The 26437-nt window shown below is 45.3% G+C and overlaps 1 protein-coding gene across 6 annotated transcripts in view; it reads right to left on the reverse strand.

The window, feature by feature from the left end:
• LOC144495615 (DNA topoisomerase 1-like) overlaps nt 1-26437 on the reverse strand; it is a 104404-nt gene that overhangs the window by 26619 nt on the left and 51348 nt on the right. For 2 of the 6 annotated variants that reach the window (XM_078215832.1, XM_078215834.1), the window contains 4 exons: nt 21704-21873; nt 17040-17155; nt 2009-2130; nt 1021-1143 (listed from right to left, as the gene is read on the reverse strand). In XM_078215832.1, coding sequence (XP_078071958.1) covers nt 1021-1143; nt 2009-2130; nt 17040-17155; nt 21704-21873 — 531 coding nt within the window. Of the gene's footprint in view, nt 1-1020; nt 1144-2008; nt 2131-17039; nt 17156-19261; nt 20258-21703; nt 21874-26437 lie in introns of those variants that run through there. The other 4 variants (XM_078215833.1, XM_078215836.1, XM_078215837.1 and 1 more) reach the window with 4 other exon arrangements.

Here is a 26437-nt window from a genome sequence, read left to right on the forward strand (position 1 = left end):
GAAATAGAATATGCTTCAGGCATCTGATTTATGCATAGGAGTACTAATATTAACAAACCAAAATCTCAGTTTATTAGGATAGAGTACAAGTAGATTTTTCTTTCTAATCTAAGCAAAAACATTTATCCATTATACAATTATCTGGTACTAAAATCGAAGGAAATCCAGTTTTACATGCCAGGTTATCCCATGGGTCTTATTAATGCAGTGGGGGTCGGTTAGCTCAGTTAGTACGACAGCTGGTTTGTGATGCGAAGCAATGCCAACAGTATGGGTTCAATTCCCGTACCGGCTGAGGTAACTCATGAAGTCTTTCTAAACCTTGTCCTGAGGTGTGGTGATCCTCAAGTTAAAATCACCACCAGTCAGCTTTCTCCCTCAAAAAGGGGAGAGCAGCCTGTGGTCTTCTGGGACTACGTGGCTTTACTTTTAATGCACCAAGTTGGCTGATCAATAATCTCTTGGACTACTATGGAAGTAGGAAGCTAAATCTCCATAGAGGTTCATAATGTTAGGCAAAATGGCTGGATCTTTGATATACCAAGTCTTACAAACATTCTCCCCATAACCAACAACTGATGTCAGAGTGACTGGTCTCATTACTCATTTTAACTTTCTCTCCCTTCCTGAACAAAGGTGGTTTACCTCCAACCCCATGGTACAATTTCCATATCTAAAGAAAGGAAATATTTGGGCTCGACTGCCTGCTTAAATAGCTTGCCTGAATTCACTATCTAGACTTGTAAGTGAAGAATGGTCATTTGGGTGAGCTGCCAAAATCTGTTAGATTATACCTAAGCATTATCAAAGTTAAAGTTAATTTATTAGTTACAATTAAGGCTTACATTGACACTGCAATGAAGTTACCGTGAAATTGCCCTAGTCACCACACTCCAGCACCTGTTCGGGTCAGTGCATCTAATCAGCATGTCTTTCAGGCTGTGGGAGGAAACCGGAGCACCCGGACGAAACTCACAGCAGAGTGTGAAATATAATCTTCCACTTAAAATATTTTCTCACCTGTTTCTCTTCCTTGGGCAATGCTTTCCTGGCCTCTGCTTTTTCAGTGAAGTATTTATGCAGTTGTGAAAAATCACATTTATCTAGGTCAGTGATTATTATTTTTTCTTCCTTGTTCATTTCCTGTACTCGAGGGGAAAGCCACAGCAGTGAATGGGTTTCATTTACAGTAACACAGAATTTACCATTCTGAGCAGCTTACAAACCTTCAGTTTTAACACATCAGAACTTATGCAAAACTGTACCAAGCATGACGGAACAGAAAAAGTTGTAACATGCATGTGCGTAGCACCTTATAAATCAATAATTACTTTTGAAGTGCAGTGACTATTATAAACAGGCAAACTCAGTAGCTGAATTACACAAGAATTTCACAATATGGCAAATGCCATTTGTGGAATAAAAACATATTAAAATGACAAACACGCAGACCACTAAGTCTGCTCAATTGCTATTCCCAAATCATCGTGATTAGTTTCTCCATCAGCAACACTGGAACCTTTAAGGAAAGGCAAAAGAAAAGAAAAATCACATAACTTGGGGACTAACACCTGCAGCAGTAAAGATAGGTTATAAATGGAACTGTGCATGATTCCTCTTAAGTTTTAATTAAGTTTCTAAATCTGTAATGGTAATTTTCTTTTCTCTACTGATGCTGACAGACTTAATAGGATTTTCAGGTTTGAAGTCACATTTGCAGTTTTTTGATCAAATGCATTCATCCTGATCGAACAAAAATGCTGATATTTTAAAGGAAACTACGATTGTCAATGAATTTTAAAACTATGGAAACTAATTTTTCCTCAGGACTCAAAAACTGCAAATATCTTGGTCTCCCTCGGACCTTATGCCCGTGGATTGAAAGACTATGCTCTGCATCACCTAATCAATATTTAGTAAGATTGTCACCATCTTGTAATCTGCTCTTCAGCTTTGGATTTGACCGTTCATCTAGCTTTCTCAATTAAAAAAGTAAAGTAACACACACCTTCCGCCAGTCACGAAAGTAGTTTTGTCTGAAGACTTCCTTTGTAGTGTACTCATGATCCAGCATCTTGGCATAGAAAGTGGCGACTTCCTCTGCTGCAGGGCCCAACGCCATATGATTACCTACATAAACAAAACTGATTTACAAAACAGGCCATCAAATGTGGAGAGGCAAAGATAACCTACTGCATGCTAACTGTTGAAATGCATACTGAAATAAAACTGGAAAATGCTGGGTTAACAGTGCATTTCCATTAACATCCGAAAAAGGAACAAAAAAGTTATTTTTTACTTTTCCAATTCAATCAAATCAAATCCAATTCAGAGTCTCAACAAGTTGAGACATTTCCGATCCAGGCTGACAAGACAGGGCAAGCGACCAAACCACCCTGTCCTGGGCCCGATCTACATGAGCCAAGCTGATTGGAGAAGGGGGAGGTTCCTCCTCCAAGACTTGGGCTCATTTGCATCTTAGCCAAAAGGCCGAGATGCCGCTTTTAAAAATTGCTTCATATGAAACATATGAAGCTTCAATGTAACCTAATGACCTCAACCAAGTGCAGCATCCTCTCCATACTACACTTGATCTTAGCCAAAAGGCCGAGAAGCGTTTGCTAGCACTAAATTAGTTCCAAAAAGTTGAAATAAAAACAAGGTGGTAGAAATACTCAAGCAAACAGAGAGAAACAAGAGTTACCGTTTATGACGAAGGGTCACTGACTGGAACTCTCTTTCTCTCCAAATACTCCAGGCCTCCTGAGTATTTTGAATATTTTGTTTTTATTTCAGATTTCTAGCATCCACACTACTTTGCTCTTAAGAAGTTAACTTCAAATGCTGTCTTATTTCCATGCACAATTTCTAACTAATAACTCAAAGATAAAGGACCAGAAGTAATTAGAACACGGCTCTTTGCAACCTTGTCCATATGGATTAGTTGAAAGAATCTGCTCATTCTGAGCTACAGTAGCAAGTGAATTTAGAATTACCAACCCACCTTCAATTAGCAAACATTACTCAGTTTAGCTGGTGTGAGGACTATAACGTCATGGTTTTTCAGCAAGTGATCTTTAAAGATTTATTTAGATATGCGTTGTTTTCAAAATAAGGTGAGCTTAGTTTAGGTTGAAAAACTCAGTATACTGACAGTTTGTCAGCTCAAGCCCTACCTATGGCCTGGAGCACAACATGTAGACCAACAAGTGCAAACTCCTAACAGACCGTCAGCCAAGGCTGGAATTGAACCCATGTCCCTGACATTGCGAGTGCAGCACCTTCAATGCTCATTGAGCTCAGGGCTCAATGCAGTGTTTCTCAGAGTCCTCATTCAATGAAGGCGGCAAAGGACTGGGAGGTGTCACCACACAGAGCTCCAGCAAAAAGCACCACCTGGCGTTATAGCCAAGGGAAGCTACAGCATGAACAGAAGGGTGGAGGAGAGATCCAAGCAGAGAAAGGCAACTCGCTACATGAAGGGTTTACCGTTGGAGTATCCTACTTACAAATGAACAAGAAGCAGTGCCGAGCACACCTGCATTAGCCAGAGACCTCACACATCACGTGTTACATTATTTGTGAAGACCTGATGTCACATGGGTTTGGAAGCCTCCCTGCTGCCAGTAGCTCTTTGAAGGTGACGTGTTGCACTGAATTTCTGTGTCTCTGGATCTTTCCAGGGATCTGAGAACCTGTGTGGCATCTCTCAGTTTGCAACACATTGATGCATACAGGAAGGTCCATCATTATGTCAGGTTTGCTTTGGATGAAGATACAGACTCAAAAGACTCATTGGCTTTGCAGCCATCTTAGGCTTCCCAAAAGTTCAGGGTGCAATAGGCTACACCCATGTGGCTATACTGTCTCCATGGTAGAAACCCGTAATGTTTATTAACTGCAAGGGCTACCATTCCATTAAAGTGCAGTTAATGTGTGACCATTGCAAACACACCCTGCACATGTGCACAGTACCCCAGGAGTTGCCATGGCTCTTACATCTTCAGCCACTCAGACGCTTGGGATCTTCGAGGGGCCAGAACGTCTGCAGGGACGGTTGCTTTGGGACACTGGCTGATGACTCCAGTGCTTCACTTTCGTGCTTAGGAGAGGTATAATGCTGCACACAGCTCCACACACTCCCTTATAGAGCAGACCATAGGTCTTATGAAAATGCACTTCAGATGCTTGTATTGCTCAGGTAACTGACTATAACACTCTCTGGAGAGGGTTTCCTGTACGATGTGTGTGTTGTGCCCGTTACAATCTGGCTATTCAAAGCAGTTGGCCCTTGCCAGAGAGTGAACTGGAGAGCGAGAGCTCTTCAGAATATGAAGATGCAGAGGTCTAGGAAGCCCAGTGGACTGCTGAGGGATAGTATGAGGGTGCTGAAACCATGGAGGAAGGAAGACATGCCCGTGAGTCTTTAATTGTCAACAGGTTCAAGAAAGAGTAAAGTTACGTGATATTATGGACTCATCTCCCCTCGCCCTCAAAGTCATTCCATGTCATCTAAACATCTGCTCAGAGAATGAATCCTGCATTCACACTTGTGCACTCTGGTCTCAACTAGCTAGGAGATCTCCACTTTGGTCAGTGATGCCCTGTTAAATGTGCTCACTCTATTAATGTTAAAATCCACTGAGGAATGACAATGATTTAAGACAAAGCAGGACACTTCCAACACCATCCAATGATATAAACACTGCCGTGACTGAAATGAGGATCGACTTATGAATCTCATTCAAAAGCACATGTCTTGAGTTGGGGTACTAACACTGAGATAACCCATATGCCGCTAGAGTTACATTGCTGGGTTTGCAAAATCCTACTAACTGTCCTGGCTTGAGTCAATTCATACCTCTTTAACCTGTGATTATCCTTCTCTCCACGCACACAGTTTGTACCTGTAAAGACTCACATTCCAATCATTCTTCACATTCCAATCTGTAATTATCTTGCAAGTATGTCTGCCTATATATGCTGTGTTTGTGAACCTACCCCCACTCACCTGAAGAAGGAGCAGCGCTCTGAAAGTTTGTGATTCCAAATAAACCTGTTTGGACTTTAATCTGGTGTTGTGAGACTTTTTATAGTGAAAAGAGGGGACGGAGAAGAGGTTGGGTGAGATGCATGTCCCCTGTGTGTGGTGAGTCCATCTCAGGGGGTGGGGGCAGAAAATGGAGTGTGAGCAACATGATAGATGGGATAGTGGTGATGTGAAAGTCTTCATGAGAGGAGTGCTGATATCCCTGCTAATGGACGGGCAAGATATGTGATTACATGATGCCATTGCGACAATTTGATATTGGAGGGAGCTGACTTAGCCCAGTGAATTGGATGAGACCATTCATCCCCTTACTGCACTGTGGTGCTTTTGGCACAGGTGCAGCTGACCTTCTGGGTGACAGCTTCCCAGGCCGAAGGAGGAACATTCAGATGAACCTTGGAGCTATTCCTGGGCAGAAGACCTGCCTTTGCGCCCAGACTACACTGATCAAGACCGAGGATCTGGAGGCTGAGCTGGGGTGCTGTTTCTTCTTCAGCCCGGTAGCTTTTTGCTTCTGGCTGGACAACATCTTTCGCAGTATCCTGATGACAGGTGGGCTGGAGAGTGTGATGCACGGAATTTAAACATGGCACCTGGACCTTTGAGCCAGTCAGTAGGCGGACAAATCAGCTCATGACCGACAGGCGATAAGTCTGATACAGGCCTGTGCATAATGAAATTCCAAAATGGAATATCAATTTATCAAGTGCCAAATTCCACCCTACATTTCATAGAAATCATAGAAACCCTACAGCACAGAAAGAGGCCACTCAGCCCATCGAGTCTGCACCGACCACAATCCCACCCAGGCCCCACCCCCACACATTTTACCCACTAATCCCTCTAACCTACGCATCTCAGGACACTACGGGGCAATTTTAGCATGGCCAATCAACCTAACCTGCACATCTTTGGACTGTGGGAGGAAACCGGAGCACCCGGAGGAAACCCACGCAGACACGAGGAGAATGTGCAAACTCCACACAGACAGTGACCCAAGCCGGGAATCGAACCCAGGTCCCTGGAGCTGTGAAGCAGCAGTGCTAACCAGTGTGCTACTGTGCCGCCCCTTTCTGCTGAAAGTTATATTTCCCAGCATTCCCACAGGCTCTTTTCTCCATTACACCAGCACAAATCTTCCAGATTCCTTTTAAAAGACGCTTCACTCATTGACTTCCAGAAAACAAGGCACCCACTAACGATTTCTTGGTTTTTGTACAAATTTAAAGACTATCTTTTCAAATGGAGAATGAGTTTTCACCAGCATTTTATTCCCAACCCCAAGTTCACTGCTTTTTCCATGCAGCTTATTTAGCCCCCTCTCTCTGACAGAGACTCCGAGACCTTGGGGAGAGTCTGTATGGCTACCCATGGCAAAGAAAGAAGTCTACCAAACACCAGGTTAAAGTCCAACAGGTTTATTTGGTAGCAAATGCCACTAGCTTTCGGAGCGCTGCTCCTTCGTCAGGTGAGTGGGAGACCTGCTCACAAACAGGGCACAGAGACACAAACTCAATTTACAGAATAATGATTGGAATGCGATTCTTTACAGCTAACCAAGTCTTAAAGGTACAGACAATGTGAGTGGAGAGAGCATTAAGCACAAGTTAAAGAGATGTGTATAGTCTCCAGACAGGACAGCTAGTGAGATTTTGCAACTCCAGGCAAGTTGTGAGGGTTACAGGTAGATAGTGTGACATGAACCCAAGATCCAAGTTGAGGCCATCCTCATGTGTGCAGAACTTGGCCATCAGTTTCTGCCCAGCGACTCTGCGTTGTCGTGTGTTGTGAAGGCCGCCTTGGAGAACGCTTACCCGAAGATCAGAGTCTGAATGCCCGTGACTGCTGAAGTGCTGCCCAACAGGAAGTGAACACTCTTGCCTGGTGATTGTCGAGCGGTGTTCATTCATCCGTTGTCGTAGCGACTGCATGGTTTCCTCAATGTACCATGCCTCAGGACATCCTTTCCTGCAGCGTATCAGGTCGACAACGTTGGCAGAGTTGCAAGAGTATGTACCGTGTAACTGGTGGATGGTGTTCTCACGTGAGATGATGGCATCCGTGTCGATGATCCGGCACGTCTTGCAGAGGTTGCTGTGGCAGGGTTGTGTGGTGTCGTGGTCACTGTTCTCCTGAAGGCTGGTTAGTTTGCTGCGGACAATGGTCTGTTTGGGGTTGTGCGGTTGTTTGAAGGCAAGAAATGGGGGTGTGGGGATGGCCTTGGCGAGATGTTAGTCTTCATCAATGACATGTTTAAGGCTCTGGAGGAGATGTCGTAGCTTCTCCGCTCTGGAGAAGTACTGGACGATGAAGGATACTCTGTCCACCGTGTCCCGTGTTTGTCTTCCGAGGAGGTCGGTGCAGTTTTTCGCTGTGGCGCGTCGGAACTGTCGATCGATGAGTCGAGCGCCATATCAACAGTTCCAACCCGCCACAGCGAAAAACCGCACCGACCTCCTCAGAAGACAAACACGGGACACGGTGGACAGAGTACCCTTCATCGTCCAGTACTTCCCCGGAGCGGAGAAGCTACGACATCTCCTCCAGAGCCTTCAACATGTCATTGATGAAGACTAACATCTCGCCAAGGCCATCCCCACACCCCCATTTCTCGCCTTCAAACAACCGCACAACTTCAAACAGACCATTGTCCGCAGCAAACTACCCAGCCTTCAGGAGAACAGTGACCACAATACCACACAACCCTGCCACAGCAACCTCTACAAGACGTGCCGGATCATCGACACGGATGCCATCATCTCACGTGAGAACACCATCCACCAGGTACACAGTACATACTCTTGCAACTCGGCCAACGTTGTCTACCTGATACGCTGCAGGAAAGGATGTCCCGAGGCATGGTACATTGGGGAAACCATGCAGATGCTACGACAACGGGTGAATGAACACCGCTCGACAATCACCAGGCAAGACTGTTCTCTTCCTGTTGGGGAACACTTCAGCGGTCATGGGCATTCAGCCTCTGATCTTCGGGTAAATGTTCTCCGAGGCGGCCTTCACAACACACGACAACGCAGAGTCGCTGAGCAGAAACTGATAACCAAGTTCCGCACACGAGGACGGCCTCAACTTGGATCTTGGGTTCATGTCACACTATCTGTAAACCCCACAACTTGCCTGGACTTGCAAAATCTCACTCGCCGTCCTGTCTGGAGACAATGCACATCTCTTTAACCTGTGCTTAATGCTCACTCCACTCACATTGTCTGTACCTTTAAGACTTGATTAGCTGTAAAGAATCGCATTCCAATCATTATTCTGTAAATTGATTTTGTGTCTCTGTATGCCCTGTTTGTGAGCAGATCTCCCACTCCACCTGACGAAGGAGCAGCACGCTCCGAAAGCTAGTGGCATTTGCTACCAAATAAACCTGTTGGACTTTAACCTGGTGTTGTTCGACTTCTTACTGTGTTTACCCCAGTCCAACGCCGGCATCTCCACATCATGACTACCTATGGCAAATCCAGTAGCTCTTTGTTCAGGTGTTAAACCTGGCACCTGATTTTCAGTAAGACTTAATCTAGGTCCCCTGCTCCCATGGTATAACCAGGTCACACCGGCTTGTTGCTGGGTAAAGCTATTAGCAGATCACATGATCCACTTTACCTTGAATTGAAAGAGATAGATTAAAACTTAGCCAACTTATAAAAACCTCCCACTCTTTACAACCTGCTGAGGTAGATGTAAAAGATCATTTGGCAATATGTAAAAAAAGAGAGTTCTTCCAGTGTCATGGAAAATGCTGATCCCTCAGTCAAAAAAATCAAAAGGAATATCACATATTTCTTCACTAACAAAAACAGAACAAAGTGACAAACATACACCACAGAACTTCCCCAGAGTTAGTGAATAGCATTTAGTTGAGAATTCCTGATGAGCATTTGAAATGTTTGGCTGAAGTTCTCCATTCTTTATCAGGAAAAATTCTGGAAATAATTATATCAACCAAATAAACATCATATACTCATCGTAAACTAGGGATCGACTACGAGCATATGGTATGCGTGCCTTTATAGGACGGGGTATAGAGTATAAAAGCTGGAGTCTGATGATGCAGCTATATAGAACGCTGGTTAGGCCACATTTGGAGTACTGCGTCCAGTTCTGGTCGCCGCACTACCAGAAGGACGTGGAGGCGTTAGAGAGAGTGCAGAGAAGGTTTACCAGGATGTTGCCTGGTATGGAGGGTCTTAGCTATGAGGAGAGATTGGGTAGACTGGGGTTGTTCTCCTTGGAAAGACGGAGAATGAGGGGAGATCTAATAGAGGTGTACAAGATTATGGAGGGTATAGATAGGGTGAACAGTGGGAAGCTTTTTCCCAGGTCGGAGGTGACGATCACGAGAGGTCACGGGCTCAAGCTGAGAGGGGCGAAGTATAACTCAGACATCAGAGGGACGTTTTTTTTACACAGAGGGTGGTGGGGGCCTGGAATGCGCTGCCAAGTAGGGTGGTGGAGGCAGGCACGCTGACATCGTTTAAGACTTACCTGGATAGTCACATGAGCAGTCTGGGAATGGAGGGATACAAACGATTGGTCTAGTTGGACCAAGGAGCGGCACAGGCTTGGAGGGCCGAAGGGCCTGTTTCCTGTGCTGTACTGTTCTTTGTTCTTTGCGCATCCAGGAGGGCTTCTTGAAACAGTAAGCAGATAGCCCAACTAGAGAAGGGGCCGTATTGGACCTAGTATTGGGGAATGAACCCAGCCAGGTGGTTGACGTTTCAGTAGGGGAGCAGTTCGGGAATAGTGATCACAATTCTTCAATTTAAGGTGCTGATGGATAAAGTGTAGTCCTCAGGTGAAAGTGTTAAATTGGGAGAAGGCTAATTACAACAATATTAGGCAGGAACTGAAGAATGTAGATTGGGGGCTGATGTTTGAGGGCAAATCAACATCTGGCATGTGGGAGGCTTTCAAGTGCAAGTTGATAGGAATTCAGGACCGGCACATTCCTGTAAGGATGAAGGATAAGTTCAGGAAGTTTCAGGAATCTTGGATAACGAGAGATATTGAGAGCCTAGTCAAAAAAGAAAAAGGAAGCATTTGTCAAGGAACACACGAAGCACGTGTGGAATACAAGGAAAGTAGAAAGAAACTTAAGCAAGGAGTTAAGAGGGCTAAAAGGGGTCACAAAAAGTCACTGGCCAGCAAGATTAAGACAAATCCCAAGGCCTTTTATACACATAAAGAGCAAGTGGGTAGTCAGAGTGGGCTGGCTCATTCAAGGACAAGGGAGGGAATCTATGCGTGGAACCAGTGGAAAGGTACTAAATGAGTACTTTGTGTCAGTATTCACCTGGTGGATGATGAGTCTGGGGAAGGGTATGTAGATAGTTTGGGTCATGTTGAGATCAGAAAGGAGGTATTGGGAGTCTTGAAAAACATTAAAGGTAGACAGGTCCCCACGGCCTGATGGGATATACCCCAGAATATTGACAGAGGCAAGGGAGGAAATTGCTGGGGCCTTGAGAGAAATCGTTGTACCCTCACAGGCTACAGCGGAGGTCCCAGAGGATTGGCGAATAGCCAATGTTGTTCCTTTGTTCAAGAAGGGTAGCAAGGATAATCCAGGTAGGTGCAGGCCAGTGAGCCTTACGGCAGTGGTAGGGAAATTATTGGAGAGAATTCTTCAGAACAGGATTTATTCCCACTTGGAAATAAGTGGACGTATTAGTGAGAGGCAACATGGTTTTATGAAGAGGAGATAGTGTCTCACTAACTTGATCGAGTTTTTCAAGGAAGTGATGAAGATGGTTGATGAGGGTAGGGCAGTGGATGTTGTCTACATCGACTTCAGTAAGGCCTTTGACAAGGTCCCTCATGGCAGACTGGTGCAGATCGCACAGGACCAGAGGTGAACTGGCAAGATAGATACAGAACTGGCTTGGTCATAGAAGACAGAGTAGCAGTGGAAGAGTGCATTTCTGAATGGAGGGCTGTGACTAGTGGCGTTCCTCAGGGATCAGTGCTGGGACCTTTGCTGTTCGTTATATATAAATGATTTGGAGGAAAATGTAACTGGTTTGATTACTAAGTTTGTGGACAGACGACACAAAGGTTTGTGTATTTGCGGATAGCGACGAGGTCCAGCAGAGGGTACAGCAGGATATAGATCGATTGGAGATTTGGGTGGAGAGATGGCAGATTGAGTTTAATCTAGACAAATGTGAGGTAATGCATTTTGGAAGGTCTAATACAGATGGGAAATATACAGTAAATGACAGAGCCTTTAAGAGTATTGATAGGCAGAGGGATCTGGATGTACAGGTACACAGGTCATTGAAAGTGGCAACACAGGTGGAGAAGGTAGTCAAGAAGGCATATGGCATGCTTGCCTTCATCGGCTGGGGTATTGAGTTTAAAAATTGGCAAGTCATGTTGCAGCTTTATAGAACCTTAGTTAGGCCGCAGTTGGAATATAGTGTTCAATTCTGATCGCCACACGACCAGAAGGATAGAGTCCAGGACAGATTTACTTGGATGTTGCTTGATGAGGGCATTAGCCATGAGGAGAGGTTGCAGAAACTTGGTGTGGTAAACCACTGTTAAGCTTATTGCCTGCGTGTGTGTGACATATCTGGACATGCCCCTGCCGGCCCTGCCTGAGACTCCTCCCCCCCTGGTCACGGTATAAAGGTGACTGCTCCCCACCCCCCTGCCTCAGTCTCTGGACCAATTCATCAGCATGGGTGTGCTCCAAGTCTTTTGCGAATAAAAGCCTATTTTGTTCTTGCATACAAACTAGTCTTTGCTTGATTGATAGTGCATCAATTTTATTCGCAAAAAGTTTTGGGATGGAGCAGATACTAAAACCCGATAGATTAGAATTGGATCCTCATGCCGTTGGAGCATCGAACAGCTTCAATCACTGGCTGCGATGTTTTGAAACTTTCCTCACCGCCTCCGCCTCCATCGTCCGGACCGAAACCGACAAGCTACACGTGCTCCACGCCCAGGTAAGCGATCAAGTATTCTCGATGATTAGAGACGCTGAAACTTACGAAGATGCGATCGAACTTTTAAAAGGCCAGTACAACAAAGTCTAATGCAATCTACGCCAGACTTCTTCTGGCTACTCGCAGACAACAGCTAGGAGAATCGGGCGACCAATTCCTGCGTGCGTTGCAAGCACTTGGCAGGGCCTGCAACTGCAAGGCCGTAACAGCCGCCCAAAACACGGAAGACTTAATCAGAGATGCCTATGTCACGGAAATCAGGTCAAACTATATCCGACAACGACTGCTGTAACAGGGTGGGCTGGACCTACAAAAGACTGTGGTGCTTACTGGCTCGTTAGAGGTGGCCTTCCGTAATCTCGAGGCCTACACCCCCGACTACGGGGGCGCATCGCAGACGCCGCAGTCACCGCCACCTCTGTACTCAGGAGGGCCGCAGACCTACGCCACGCCACATCCCACCAATGACCCGACTGCTGTGGCAGTCTCCAGAGGCCCGAAGTGCTACTTCTGCAGCCTGGGGAAGCACCCCCGACAACGCTGCCCGGCGAAGGATGCAATCTGCTCCGGGTGTGGAAAGAAGGGCCATTACGCGAAGGTATGCAGGGCGAAAAATCGACCTCCAAACCCAGTAGCGCCGCGTGTGACCCGCGGGGGCCGCCATCTTGGGCTCCGGTAGCCGTGTGTGAGCCGTGCGGGCCGCCATCTTGGATGCTGTCAGCCACGTCGCAAAATCCAACAGTGGCTTCGGTTATGCTGGACCAATCCAGGCCTCACCAACTCGCCAGGTCCATGATGGACATAGAGGTAAACGGTCGCACTACAAACTGTTTATTTGACTGTGGGAGTACGGAGAGCTTTATTCACCATAACACTGAGTCGCTACGCCCTTTCGGTACTGCCAGTGAAGCAAACGATCTCCATGGCTTCAAAGTCCCACTCGGTGGATGTCCTCGGGTACTGCGTGGCACCCCTGATTGTACAGGGCACAATGTACAAAAACTTCAGGCTCCTCGTGCTGCCACAACTCTGCGCTGCCGTACTCCTGGGGCAAGATTTCCTGCGTCACCTTAAGAGCGTCACCATGGAGTATAATGGGCCTTTTACCCCGCTCTCTGTTTGCAATCACCAGTTCTTCGATCGCCCACCGTGCACCACCTGCAGCCTCTCAACCCTTAAAGTCGCCCCTCCCTCACGGTTTGAAAATCTCACCCCCGACTGCAAGCCCATCGCCACCAAGAGCAGACGGTACAGTGCTGGAGACAGGGCTTTTATCAGGTCCGAAGTACAACGGCTCCTAAGGGAGGGGATCATCGAGGCCAGTACCAGCCCCTGGAGAGCCCAAGTAGTAGTTAAGACTGGGGAGAAACATCGGATGGTCATTGACTACAGTCAGACCATTAACCGCTACAGGCAGCTGGACGCGTACCCCTTCCCCGCATATCTGACATGGTTAATCAGATTGCGCAATATCGGGTGCTCTCCACCATCGACTTAAAATCTGCATACCATCAGCTCCCTATCCGCCCGGAAGACCGCCAATATACTGCCTTCAAGGTAGATGGCCGCATCTATCACTTCCTTAGGGTCCCCTTCAGCGCCACCAACGGGGTCTTGGTTTTCCAGCGTGAGATGGACCGAATGGTAGACCAGAACGGGCTGCGGGCCACCTTCCCGTACCTGGATAATGTCACCATCTGCGGCCATGATCAGCAGGACCACGACACCAACCTCCACAAATTCCTCCACACCCCTAAATCTGACCTATAATAAGGAGAAGTGCGTATTCCGCACACGCCACCTCGCCATCCTTGGTTGTGTTGTGGAAAACGGGGTCATCGGTCCCGATCCCGACTGCATGCGCCCCCGCCTGGAACTTCCCCTCCCCACCAGCCTCAAAGCACTGAGGAGATGCCTGGGCTTCTTCTCGTATTACGCCCAGTGGGTCCCCAATTATGCGGATAAAGCCAGTCCGCTCATCAAATCCACCTCTTTTCCCCTGACGGCAGAAGCCCACCTGGCCTTCGACTGCATCAAGAGATCGCGAAGGCCACGATGCACGCTGTAGACGAATCCATCCCGTTCCAGGTGGACAGCGATGCGTCTGACTTCGCCCTCGCCGCCACCCTTAACCAGGCGTGCAGACCAGTGGCCTTCTTCTCACGAACCCTCCAAGGCCCTGAAATTCGACACTCCTCTGTCGAGAAGGAGGCCCAAGCAATAGTGGAAGCTGTACGGCACTGGCGCCACTACTTAGCTGGTAAACGATTCACCCTACTCAGACCAACGGTCAGTTGCATTCATGTTTAATAACACGCAGTGGGGCAAGATCAAAAATGATAAAATATTGAGGTGGAGAATCGAGCTTTCCACCTACAATTACGACATCTTATACCGGCCCGGGAAGCTCAATGAGCCCCCAGATGCCCTGTCCCGGGGAATATGTGCCAGCGCACAAATGGACCAATTGCAGACTCTCCACAACGACCTCTGCCACCCGGGGGTCACCAGGTTTTTTCACTTCATTAAAGCCCGTAACCTGCCCTACTCCATTGAGGAAGTCAGGTCTATAACCAGACACTGCCAGGTCTGTGCAGAGTGCAAGCCGCACTTCTATCAGCCAGACAGAGCACACCTCAAAGGCCACCCGCCCTTTCGAATACCTAAGCATCGACTTCAAAGGCCCCCTCCCCTCTTCTGACCGCAACGTATACTTCCTCAACGTCATTGAGGAATATTCACGTTCCCCCTTCGCTATTCCCTGCCCGGATATGACCTCGACCACGGTCATCAGGGCCCTGCACAGCCTCTTCACCCTGTTCGGTTTCCCTAGCTATATCCATAGCGACCGGGGATCCTCCTTTATGAGTGATGAGCTGCGACAGTACCTGCTTTCCAAAGGCATAGCCTCGAGTAGGACCACCAGCTACAACCCCAGGGGGAACGGACAGGTAGAGAGGCAGAACGAGACAGTCTGGAAGGCCGTTTTACTAGCTCTGAGGTCTAAAGATCTTTCAGTCACCCGCCGGCAAGAGGTACTCCCTGATGCACTACACTCGATTAGATCACTCCTTTGCACAGCTACCAATGCTACCCTCATGAAAGAATGTTTGTTTTCCCCAGGAAGTCCTCCTCGGGGACCTTACTACCGTCGTGGCTGACATCCCCAGGCCCTGTCCTGCTCCGGAAGCACGTGAGGACCCATAAGTCGGACCCCCTGGTCGAAAGGGTCCAGCTCCTCCACGCTAACCCTCAACACGCCTATATGGCGTACCCCGATGGGCGGGAAGACATGGTCTCCATTCGAGACCTGGCACACACAGGTGCGACGTGGAGATGCCGGCGTTGGACTGGGGTAAACACAGTAAGAAGTTTAACAACACCAGGTTAAAGTCCAACAGGTTTATTTGGTAGCAAAAGCCACACAGGTGCCCCAGGAACCACGACGACCCACAACCCCACACCCCCAACGCCTGTATACAGCATGCCTGAGCCCCAGGAGCCGCCACCACGCACCCGACAATCGGAAGGGACTACAGACGACGCGAGCGACTATGGCCTGGCGCCTGAACCAACACCGCGGCCACCGGAACCGACACCAATGCGGTCGCAGCGGCAGATCAAGCCCCCAGAGAGACTGAACTTGTAAATTTGTAATTCTGTAAATATTGTTCCACCCACCTCACCCCTGCTGGACTCTTTTTTTAAAAGCAGGGGGTGAATGTGGTAAACCACTGTTAAGCTTATTGCCTGTGTGTGTGAGACATGCCTGGACATGCCCCTGCCGGAGACTCCTCCCCCCCCCCCCCCCCCCCCCCCAGTCCAGGTATAAAGGTGACTGCTCCCCACCCCCCTGCCTCAGTCTCTGGACCAGTTCATCAGCATGGGTGCGCTCCAAGTCTTTTGCGAATAAAAGCCTGTTTGTTCTTGCATACAAACTAGTCTTTGCTTGAATCATAGTGCATCACTTGGTTTGTTCTCACTGGAATGACGGAGGTTGAGGGATGACCTGATAGAGGTCTACAAGATTATGAGGGGCATAGTCAGAAGCTTTTTCCCAGGGTAGAAGAGTCAATTATTAGGGGGCATAGGTTTAAGGTGCGAAAGGCAAGGCTTAAAGAAGATGTACGAAGCAAGTTTTCTTTTGTTACACAGAGGGTGGTGGGTGCCTGGAACTCGCTGCCAGGAGAGGTGGTGGAAAAAGATATGGTAATGACTTTTAAAGGGGAGTCTTGACAAATATATGAATAGCATGGGAATGGAGGGATATGGTCCCTGGAAGGGTAGGGGGTTTTAGTTCAGACAGGTAGCATGGTCGGTGCAGGCTTGGAGGGCCTGTGCTGTAATTTTCTTTGTTCTTTGAATCAGGGACTTCCCTGGTCTGCATGGTTCCATTCTACAACTAACAAACTGCACCGCCGATACGGACCTATTGTTAGGCTCACAACACTTAGAAACAAAGAAGAGTAAGGCATTCATGTAAATTAACAGCTATATTTGTAACAAAGAAATTTGATAGAATACCACATCCTTTACATTTTGCAGGAGAGAAAGATTTACTTTTCCTGTTTATATATTTGTAAATTTGACATATTACAAACAAAACTTTTGTTTAAATAACACGCAATCCATTTTTGCAATCACAAAATAAGTAAGAGGAGTGCAGGTAGTTTATCCTTTATCCCATAATTGAGTAATTTCATAGCATCCAGTCAAAGCTGTTACAGTGCTCAAAGTTATCTGAGGTGCAACTCTTTAGAATCTGAATCTGTGCATCTTATCAGCTCCCTACTTAAAAACCATGAACATTTGTAATGACTGAGGGAATGTAACTCATTACAGGAATTCCAGAAATCTACAGAAAGACATCTCCTATGTCACTATAACATTTTAATCCACACACTAAATATTTAGTTAGTGTAATGAGCAAAATACATTAAAAATGAATCTTTTATTGATAATTTCCTAAAGCTATTGACGCATTAAAAATGACTGTCAACATTGGTACTCACCATTGTAACAGAAATTGACACCAGGAGGAAGTGGCTCATAGTCAGGTGCAAACAATGGGCCTTGGTGTTCCAGAAACATCCACTTTACACCATCCTCATAGTGCTCCTCTTCCCACCTAATAACATGGAATAAAAAAGTTAACAGCAAATATTTCGTAATGAAGAGAAGCTACTTGTTACTACTGCTTCATTCTTTAAATTAAATGCATCATTCACATAGCACTGGGCAGTTATTTTATAATAATTTTATCTAGAAAGGTCACAGGAGTCAATGCCTTCACGATTGCAAATGGCATCAGGAAAATCACATATTTGATCCTTGTAAACTGTTGGGACATGCATCCTCGCTTGTCCAGCCACAAAAGGTGCTTAACTTCACTCTGGATTCTCACAAGCAATTTCCTTCACATCCTCAAACAAAGTGCCAGTGTACAACTTCAGCGAACATGTCAGTCCAGAGAGCTCATGATGAGAGATATACAGGATTGGATAATGGTAAAAAGGGAGGCCTATGGTAGATATGGAGTTCAAAATAGTGGAAGCTCTAGCAATATAGAAATTAGGAGAGCGAAGAGGGGGCAAACAAAAATACTGGCGGGCAAAATAAAGCAAAATCCAAAGGTGTTTTAGTAGTAGTTAAGGGCAAGAGAATAACCAGGAAGAGAATAGGGTCCATAAAGGACCAAAGTGGAAATCAGTGTGTGGAGCTGGAAGACATACAGGATTTTAAATTAGTTTTTTTGCATGTGTTCACTATGAAGGAGGATGATGTAGGTACATAAATCAGGGGATTGTAATTTAACTGAATAAATTAGCATTGGAGGGAGGGAGGAAGAGGGTGCCAGCAGTATTAGCGGGCTTAAAAGTGGATAAATCTCCAGGCTCGGACAAGATGTATCCCAGGCTGCTGTGTGAGGCAAGGGAGGAGATTGCAGGGGCTCTGGCACTAATTTTCAAATCCTCTCTAGCCACATGGGAGGTGTCTGAAGACTGGAGGACAGCTAATGTAGTACCATTATTCAAGAAGGGAAGTAGGGATAAGCCAGGTAATTACAGGCCAATGAGTTGAGCATCAGTGGTATGGAAATTATTGGAAAAAATTCTGAGGGACAGACTTCATCAGGGACAGTCATCATAGCTTTATCAGGGGTGGATCATGTCTACCAAATTTGATTGAATTTCGCGAGGTGGTGACTAGATGTGTAGATATGGGTGATGCAGTTGATGTATAGACTTCAACATGGCTTTTGACAAGGTCCCACATGGGAGACTGCTCAAGGTGGTTAAAGCCCAGGGGATCCAGGACTATTTAGCAAATTGGGTCTAAAATTGGCTCAGTATCAGGTGGAGGGTGATGGTCAAAAGTTTGAGATGGTTAGCCTGTGTCTAGTGGTGTATCCAGGGATTGGTGCTTTGTCCTTTGCTGCTTACAGTATACATTAATGTTCTAGATGTGAAAGTAGGAGGTATGATCAATATGTCCGCAGGTGACATGAGAACTGGTGGTGTGGTAGTGAGGAGGCGAGCCTCAAATTACAGGACGATATAGATGGGCTGGTCAGATCGGCAGAGCAGTAGCAAATGGAATTTAACCCTCAAGTGAGATGAAGCGTTTTGAAGGAGATTAACAAAGCAATTATGGGAGATTCCAAACTGAGGTACGAAATCCATACTTTCCTTCCTGACAAATTGTCCCCTCTGGCTGGTTGATGATGCAAGTTGGATGCAAACTCTGTCTTACCTTTTCGACATCTTTTCAGTTCTAAGCATACTGAACCTAAAATTTCAAGGAAACGATTGCTTTCGGTACTGGGAACAAATAAGTGCTTTCTGAACGTCACTGAAAGTCTGGCAAGTGAGAGTAAAAAGCCATGCTCCTCACACAGCTATGGCACATTGAACAGTAATGGAACTGTCAATAGACCAGCCAGCCTTATTCAGTCACAGGTGGCTACGCTGATTAACAATCTTTGTCATGACTTTCCAGAGAAGTTTCAGATTTTGAAAAAGTGGTGGATGATAAATCGGAGTTTGAGAGCCTAGAGTCAGTTACTAACTTATAGCCGACTCCAAATAAGACTGAGCTGCTGCATCTGACCTGAGAGGGCATGTTAAAAACACACAAGTCCATGAGGTTATCATTCTGAAATAGCACTTCCCAGCAGTATTCAGTGCGGAGTAAAACAAGCATTTTGCTGAAATTGCCCTTCATGACTACTTACGAGGTGGGATTTTCCATTCTCACAAAGGTGAAGACAGCACAAAGAAACTGGCTGAACTCTGCACATTGCCCACTCATCCTGTGAACCTGATTAGAGTGAGACTGAGGGGACCAAGCAGGCTCACCTGTCATATTAAAGCTAAGCAAATCTGGCGGAGGTCCTGAAGCTTGGCCAGTTGGCAAAAGTGAATCCTGGGAGAAGAAAGTTTGAAAAACACTGCTCTAACCTTTGCTGTTTGAAGGAGAACAAATTGCAGTGTCTCTATTCTCTTCCCATAATTTCTTTAATTCTTTTTACAAGCCTGCGTACAAACTTCAAATCACCAGCCTATGCTACTATGACCAGTTTTCTGGAGAAACAAAAGTTGAGAGTGATTCAATTACTGTTCTAATGGAAACTGGAATCCTGTTGTCTTAGAGCACTACAATGTCAGTAGAGGACTGTAGTTGCTTTCACTATTTTCAGCAACTCTCGATTAAAAATTCAATTCTTTAAAGCCTCACTTTCAATAATACGGACAAACTGACCACACTTCCCCACCTTATCATTTATCCATTTCCAGTCAATTATCGCGCACACAAGATAAAACCAGTAAGCCTAACATACATATGGTCTCAGGGGTGGGTGAGAGAATGGAACATTTTAAGGCTTAACCAGTAAATAAGTTTAAAAAACTTTGAAGATATTCCCATTTTATCTCACCTGACTACAGAACTGAAGATTGTAACCTACCTCTTTCCTGCAAACTTTGCTCTCTGAACATCCATAACTGTGCATCTTAAAGTCCTAATAAATGAATAGGTGTGTTTTATGTTGAAATTACTAAAAGCTACTTTTGTCACAGTCGCCACACATCTGAACATAACAAAACACACTGCCAGAGATTAGCTTGCTTCAAAACATATTAAAAATGCCCCAGTACAAAACACTTGCTTCACTCGCACTCATTACTGCTTCATTTTGAACTTTCAACCTGCTAACACTTCCTGTGGTCCTGCTATTTTTTCCTTCCCACCGACAACAAATTTCTGCACAAGGTGACTGATCCTAAGATTAGAATAAGCGTCATTTAGTTCCTAGCAAGATTCTCAGTTTTTATTTGTGAAAGTAAACAGGGAGGGAAAAAAAAATCAGGATAACAGGGGAGGGAATAAATAGCCTAATTTATTAGTGAGAATTTTCAAAGTAGTGAAAAAATACTTTTCAACTCACTGACAATGAGGTCCATTGAATCATTTTAGAATTCTTATTCCTTTACAAACTCACATTGACAGTTTCTGAAACTTAGTTTTGACAAATGTCAAAATGCAGTATCAGCTTGAAAATAATTAATGCATAATGATGTTAAATGAATTTTCTCTGTAAAGCTGAAGCTTATTGAAAGAATTTAATAAATCTTACCCTATTCTACAGAATTAGTAGAATGTCAGCCTTGAGGTACCAGCCCCTTGATAGTCAAAGGCGCACCATTGCAGAACCCCCCACCATCAACGTCCTGGGGTTACCATTGACCAGAAACTGAACGAGGCTAGCCACAAATACTGTGGCTACCAGAACAGGTTAAGGGCAAGGGATCCTACATGTTAACTCGCCTCCTGACCCCCAAAAGCCTGTCCACCATCTACAAGGCACAAGTCAGGAATGTATGGTATATTCTCCATTTGCCTGGATTAGGCCAACTCCAACAACACAAGAAGCTTGACACCATCCAGGACAAAGCAACCAGCTTGATTGCTCCCCTTACACAAACATTCAATTCCTCCACCACTGATGAACTGTGACAGCCGTATGTACCATCTACAAGATGCGCTGCAAAAAATTTATTTTGCTCTATTTGTGAAATATTGCTGCATGCAAATTGACTATTGCATTTCCTATTTTAAAGTAGTAACTTCTATACGAGTGCTTGGAGACATTCTATGGCCAGGAAAGGCACTGTACGAATGTATTTTTTCATGTAGGACTCGATGTAAAAAAGAATCAGAGGTCATGGGGCAAGGGAGAGGCAGACAGGAAGGTGTATCTGAGACCACAATCAGATCAGCCATGATTTTATTGAATGGCAGAGCAGGTTTGGGGGTAAATGGCCTACCCTGCTCCTATTTCTTATGTTTTTAAACTACAAATTTAATAGGAAAAGTGTTTAGTGGCCAATTAGGGATATGGGCAGAGGAGTGAGAGGCTGGAGATTTTATGCTGTTCTTTTTTAATCCCTCATTTTGGATGAGGAAAACTGGATTAGAATTGTGTATTAAAATACTCCTCTCAACACATTGCCAAGCAAGTTCAACTTTGCTCGCCAATCCCATTTATTTTTTGAGACCCTGCATATAGATATTGTACAAAAAAGGAAGTGGAGATGGGATCGAAAGTAACATGAATTTAAGAAAAAATATGGAACTTAGACAATCCTTTGCCCCAGTCCAAACCCAGCAATCTCACCATTTCCATTTTTCTGCTTCTCTTTTCTTCTCTTCCTCTTCTCTCAATTGGGTCCTGCTTTTTCCCTCCTTCTTCAATTTCTGCTTTCTCTCCTTTTCTTGGCCCGTGATCTTCACTTTCTTTTTCAGCTTCTCTGAATTTCTTCTTGCTGCCTTGCATGCAAATGATGTCTGTTTTGAAAATTAAAAATACAAACCTTTTCTACAATAATGAATGAGCTTATCATATTCAGGAACACCAAAAGTGAGATCAAAACGAAAAAGTTACTATCCAATTTAGTGAAGTTTCTTTTTCCTTTTCCAAAAGTAAAGAGCAAGAACAAATGCTGCCACATATGTCCTAGGTGTTAAGAACATTATACGTTATTGTAAAGGCTGCAGCAAGGAGATTTCATTTGGTAAAACTACCAGATTTTTCTAAAATGTACTCAAAAAAAATAAAATCAGCAAATAATTCATTCATTTTCTTATTTCTGTAAGTTCTTTACTTACGTAAACCAACAAAGATTCACAATATAGATTGGGAAAATGGTGGCACTGTCACTGAACTAGTGATCCAGAGATCCAAGCTAATACCCTAAGGACATGGGTTCAAATCCCACCACAGCAAGTGGAATTTAAATTCAATTAATAAATTTGGAATATAAAGCCAGTCTCAGTAATCATGACCATGAAACTATCAATTGTTGTAAAAACCCATCTGGTTCATTAATGTCCTTTAGGGAATAAAATCTGCCTATGTGTGACTCTAGATCCAGAGCAATTTGGCTTATTTTTACCATCTGAAATTGCTGAGCAAACCACTCAGTCCAAAGTAAAATTAGGGATGGGAAACAAATGCTGGCCTCGTTAGCGATGCCCACATCCCATGAAAGATTAAAAAAGCCTCAGAGGTTTATTTAACAGCCTTGAGCTCTTGACAAAAACTGACAGAATCTGGTGTTCCCCTTGGCGAATTAATCGGACAGAAGGGTGCTGGGTGCAGCCTTCCAGTCTCCGCACTGATTAAGTCTGTGGTAGAAAGCCAGTGAAATGCTGTACTTCACTGCCAATGCTGTCTCTTAGGTGGACAATTTGTACCCACTCCGCACTTGATCAAGGAACCCGTCAGTGAGTGTGTTGTGGGTGGAGCTGCTGAAAGCCTGCTCTTTCTGCTGGCCCACCTCGTGACCCACCACCCGCCACTCACCTATGCTTGGGTCCTTCCTCGATCTAGACCTTAGGTGGTTGTTGTGCTAGCTACAGCCAGTGTCTCCCCATGGCACTCTTAGTACAGAAGACCCTCTATCTGCTAGCAGCTCTCAGCAGATGGATTTCCGCCACTGGATCCCGTGGTAAGTAATGTTGCTAGCCTGCAAGTGCCTGAGTGGCAAAGATGTGGTAGACCTTCCTGAAAAGAAGGGGGTCCTGGTGTTCTCCAGCTGGCAGCCAAGACCCACAAGATTCTAGCCTACATTGCTACATAGGAAAATGCTTTACAAATTTAAAAATGCTACTCATTATCCTGGCACATGCTACAGGACAGAAGGCAGTCATTTAACCCGTCATGCCTGTGTTGGCTCCTTCACAGAACAATTCAATTAGTCACACTCCCCTGCTCTTTCCCCATAGTTCTGTAGATTCTTATTTCTTTAATTCCTTTGAGAGGTTATTGCATCTGGTTCTACCCACCCTTTCAGGAATTTTATTCCAAATATTGATTCATGATGAAGATGAGTAGAAGGATATATTGATATTATTGCTGTGTCCCTATGTTCATTTGAACATAAGACCTCATTTCAGTGGCCAATATATTTGGAGTCCCAAGGAAGCATGCCAGGTCATTCTTACTAATACTGTCATGGACAGATGCACCTACAAGTAGTAAATTGGCAAGGAGGGGTTGAGTGGGGTTTTTCTTCTTTTTGGTTCCCTCAACACCTGCTGAAAACTCAGTCCAGCAACTATGTCCTTTAGGGCTGATCCAGTTCAAATCAGTACTGGTGCCACCGAGCCACTCTTAGCGATAGGCACTGAAGACCCGACCCAGAGTACATTCTTTATCCTTACCACACTCAGTTTCTTCCAACACAGCCATCAGCAGAAGGTTGGGGGGGGGGGGGTGCAGTAGGTGGCAAGGGGTTTCCTTTCCCATTTTTGACTTGATGCCACAAGACTTCATGGGATTCAGAATCCATGATGAGCATTTTCAAAACAAATCACTTCCGATTATATACCACTGTGCCACCACTGTGTTGGCAGTGGGAAACCACAGAAGGAGGTGGTGCTGGCGTCCGAGAAACTGTCTGCAAGATATTATTGTATAACTAAGTCAGGATGTTGCTTGACCAGTCTTGTAGGACAGCCTCCAGTTCTGACACAATTTCCCAGATGTTTGGAAGAAGGACTTTGCATGGTTGGCAGGTCTGGGTTTCCCTTGGTTTCCAGTGCCTAGGTCAATGCTAGGTGATCCATCTGACGACATTTCTTTTTGTAGGTTTTGTACCATTGCTAATCCAAACTGGGTTTCTTGTGAGGCCATTTCAGAGAGTATTTAAGAGTCAACCACATTGTTGTGGATCTGGAGTCATATGTAGGTCAGATCATGTAAGGATGGCAGATTTCCTTCCCCAAGTGAACCAGATAAATGACAGTGGCTTCATGGTCACTATTACCAACACCAGCTTTTCATTCCAGGTTTATGCACTGAATTTTAAATTCCACCAGCTGTCACTCACTAGTAGCAGATAGCCAATTCAAATAACTATTGAAGGAACTCTTCAAACACTGCCCCAAATTCATATGGGCTACAAGTTCAAAACTCTTATGCCAGTGGGGTTTTCCCACTGGATATTTCATCTGTTCCTGCCATGGCAGACTGGGAAACCCACTGGGGGCTAGTGTGAAACTGATTTGCATCCTGCTAATGAAATGTTGATGAAGGCCCAACTCGATTCTTTGCCCCCGCTCCAGATTCTTTTCACTGCTAGCAGGAAAACACGCTGGTGCAAAAGACATCTTGAACAAACCGGCATGAAGTCAGGACTCACCTAACCAATGTCTGGGGTTGCCCCTGGAGTTCTGGATGGAGGCCACCAGCAACCCTGGACCCAGAACACCACAGCAGTGAGTGGGGAAGCATCTACAGGTGGCACTTCCAGATTCAGTGCCATGAGGAAGTCCATCCTCCAGCCTCAGAGCTCCTGGAGATCCATCTTGTTTCTCCAATTGTGGGGACGTGAGGTTGGCTGCCTTTTCAATATAGCACCCAAATATGATGGCATCATACCCACCCTGCCAAAGAATATGATGCAAAACCCCTGGGTGCATAATTAAAGGAGGTCAGGAAGATAAGGTGCAGTTTCACACCTGCCTCTGCATAGGAAAATTACTCCATGTAACTGTCCTGCTATGAGACTTAGTCCCAGGTGGGAAAATTCTGTCAAATGTTTTTTCCAAGTGGATTTTGAAGTACTGTTGTTTAGTTTGAAAGATTTATGAGCTCCCCCAAAGATTTCCCAATGATATTACAGGACTCATGAGCTCTCCATATTGTGGATACTCGGTTAGAGGAGATGCGGGAAGGGAGTGTGTTAGGAGCCTTACACACATTTCCGAAATGCCAATGTCCCAGGGGGGAGAGGGGCACATTTTAATCTGGCCACCTTGGCATCCCCAACCTCCATCTAAGACCTGTTGTGGTCCTGACTGGAGCCCATCCATGCCACAATTCTAGCATGGATGGGCAATCATAACCTCAGGAAATCACCCAAATCCTAATTTCCACTTCCAAGATGAAAATCCTGCCAGAGCTGATCATTAGAAACTGAGAAAGCTAGTGTGATTTGGCAGGGTGTGACAAGAGAAGGTCTGTGGTCGGGTGGATGACAGGTGAGATTAAATGACAAAACAATTTGTGATGCAAGAAATGGTAAAGGGACAAGTAAAGGAACAGAAGAAGAAGTGTCTAAAGTAGGTGTGAATAGCACAACGATGAACAGCTGCTATATGAAAGCAAAACTCTGGGTAAAAGAAAAAGGAAATAAAATGGGGAAAGGGTTGTTGAACTCCCATGCTGAATCTAGAAAGTTGGAAAATACCCAGTAAAAAGGTGTGGTACTGTCCCTATAGTTTACATAGAGTACTCCAAACCTCCTGCAGTGTTCCAAGGAAAGCAGTCAGTGAGAGAGTAAGATGGAGATTAAAATGACAGGCTACTGGCAGTTCAGTGTCATGCCTGCAGGATGATCAGAAAGTGTATTGCAAAGTGGTCTTGCTACCTGCATTTTGGTCTTCCCTTTTGGTAGATAAGACAGTATTGTTAGCACACTAAACTGAAAGTATACGGAATTCACTGTTTCATCAGGAAACAGTTGGTTGGGGCCTTTGATGGCAAAGGACGAGGAGAAAGGGCAGATGCTGCCCCTCGTGCATGGAAAAGTGCTGTGGGAAGGGGAAGCAGTGATTGTGCAGTGGGTCAGGCTGTCACGGAGGGAATTAGCCTACCACAGAATTAGCCTCTAGAGGATAAGAAGTTTCTCTTACAAGATATTTATGCCTCTGATACCAGGTCGCTCTCTTGATTATCACTTCTGTTCACTGTATGAGAAAACCATCTAACCCCATTCCCACCAAAATTATTGACAAAGATACTGCCATTTCTTGGTTCATCAATTCATTCAAATCCCATTCACATTATTTCAAACCCTCTTCTAAATATTGATAACAAAGCATAACAGCAAAATTCTAAATCAAA

Source organism: Mustelus asterias, chromosome 7 (genome assembly GCF_964213995.1).
Source record: "Mustelus asterias chromosome 7, sMusAst1.hap1.1, whole genome shotgun sequence".
NCBI lineage: Eukaryota > Metazoa > Chordata > Chondrichthyes > Carcharhiniformes > Triakidae > Mustelus > Mustelus asterias.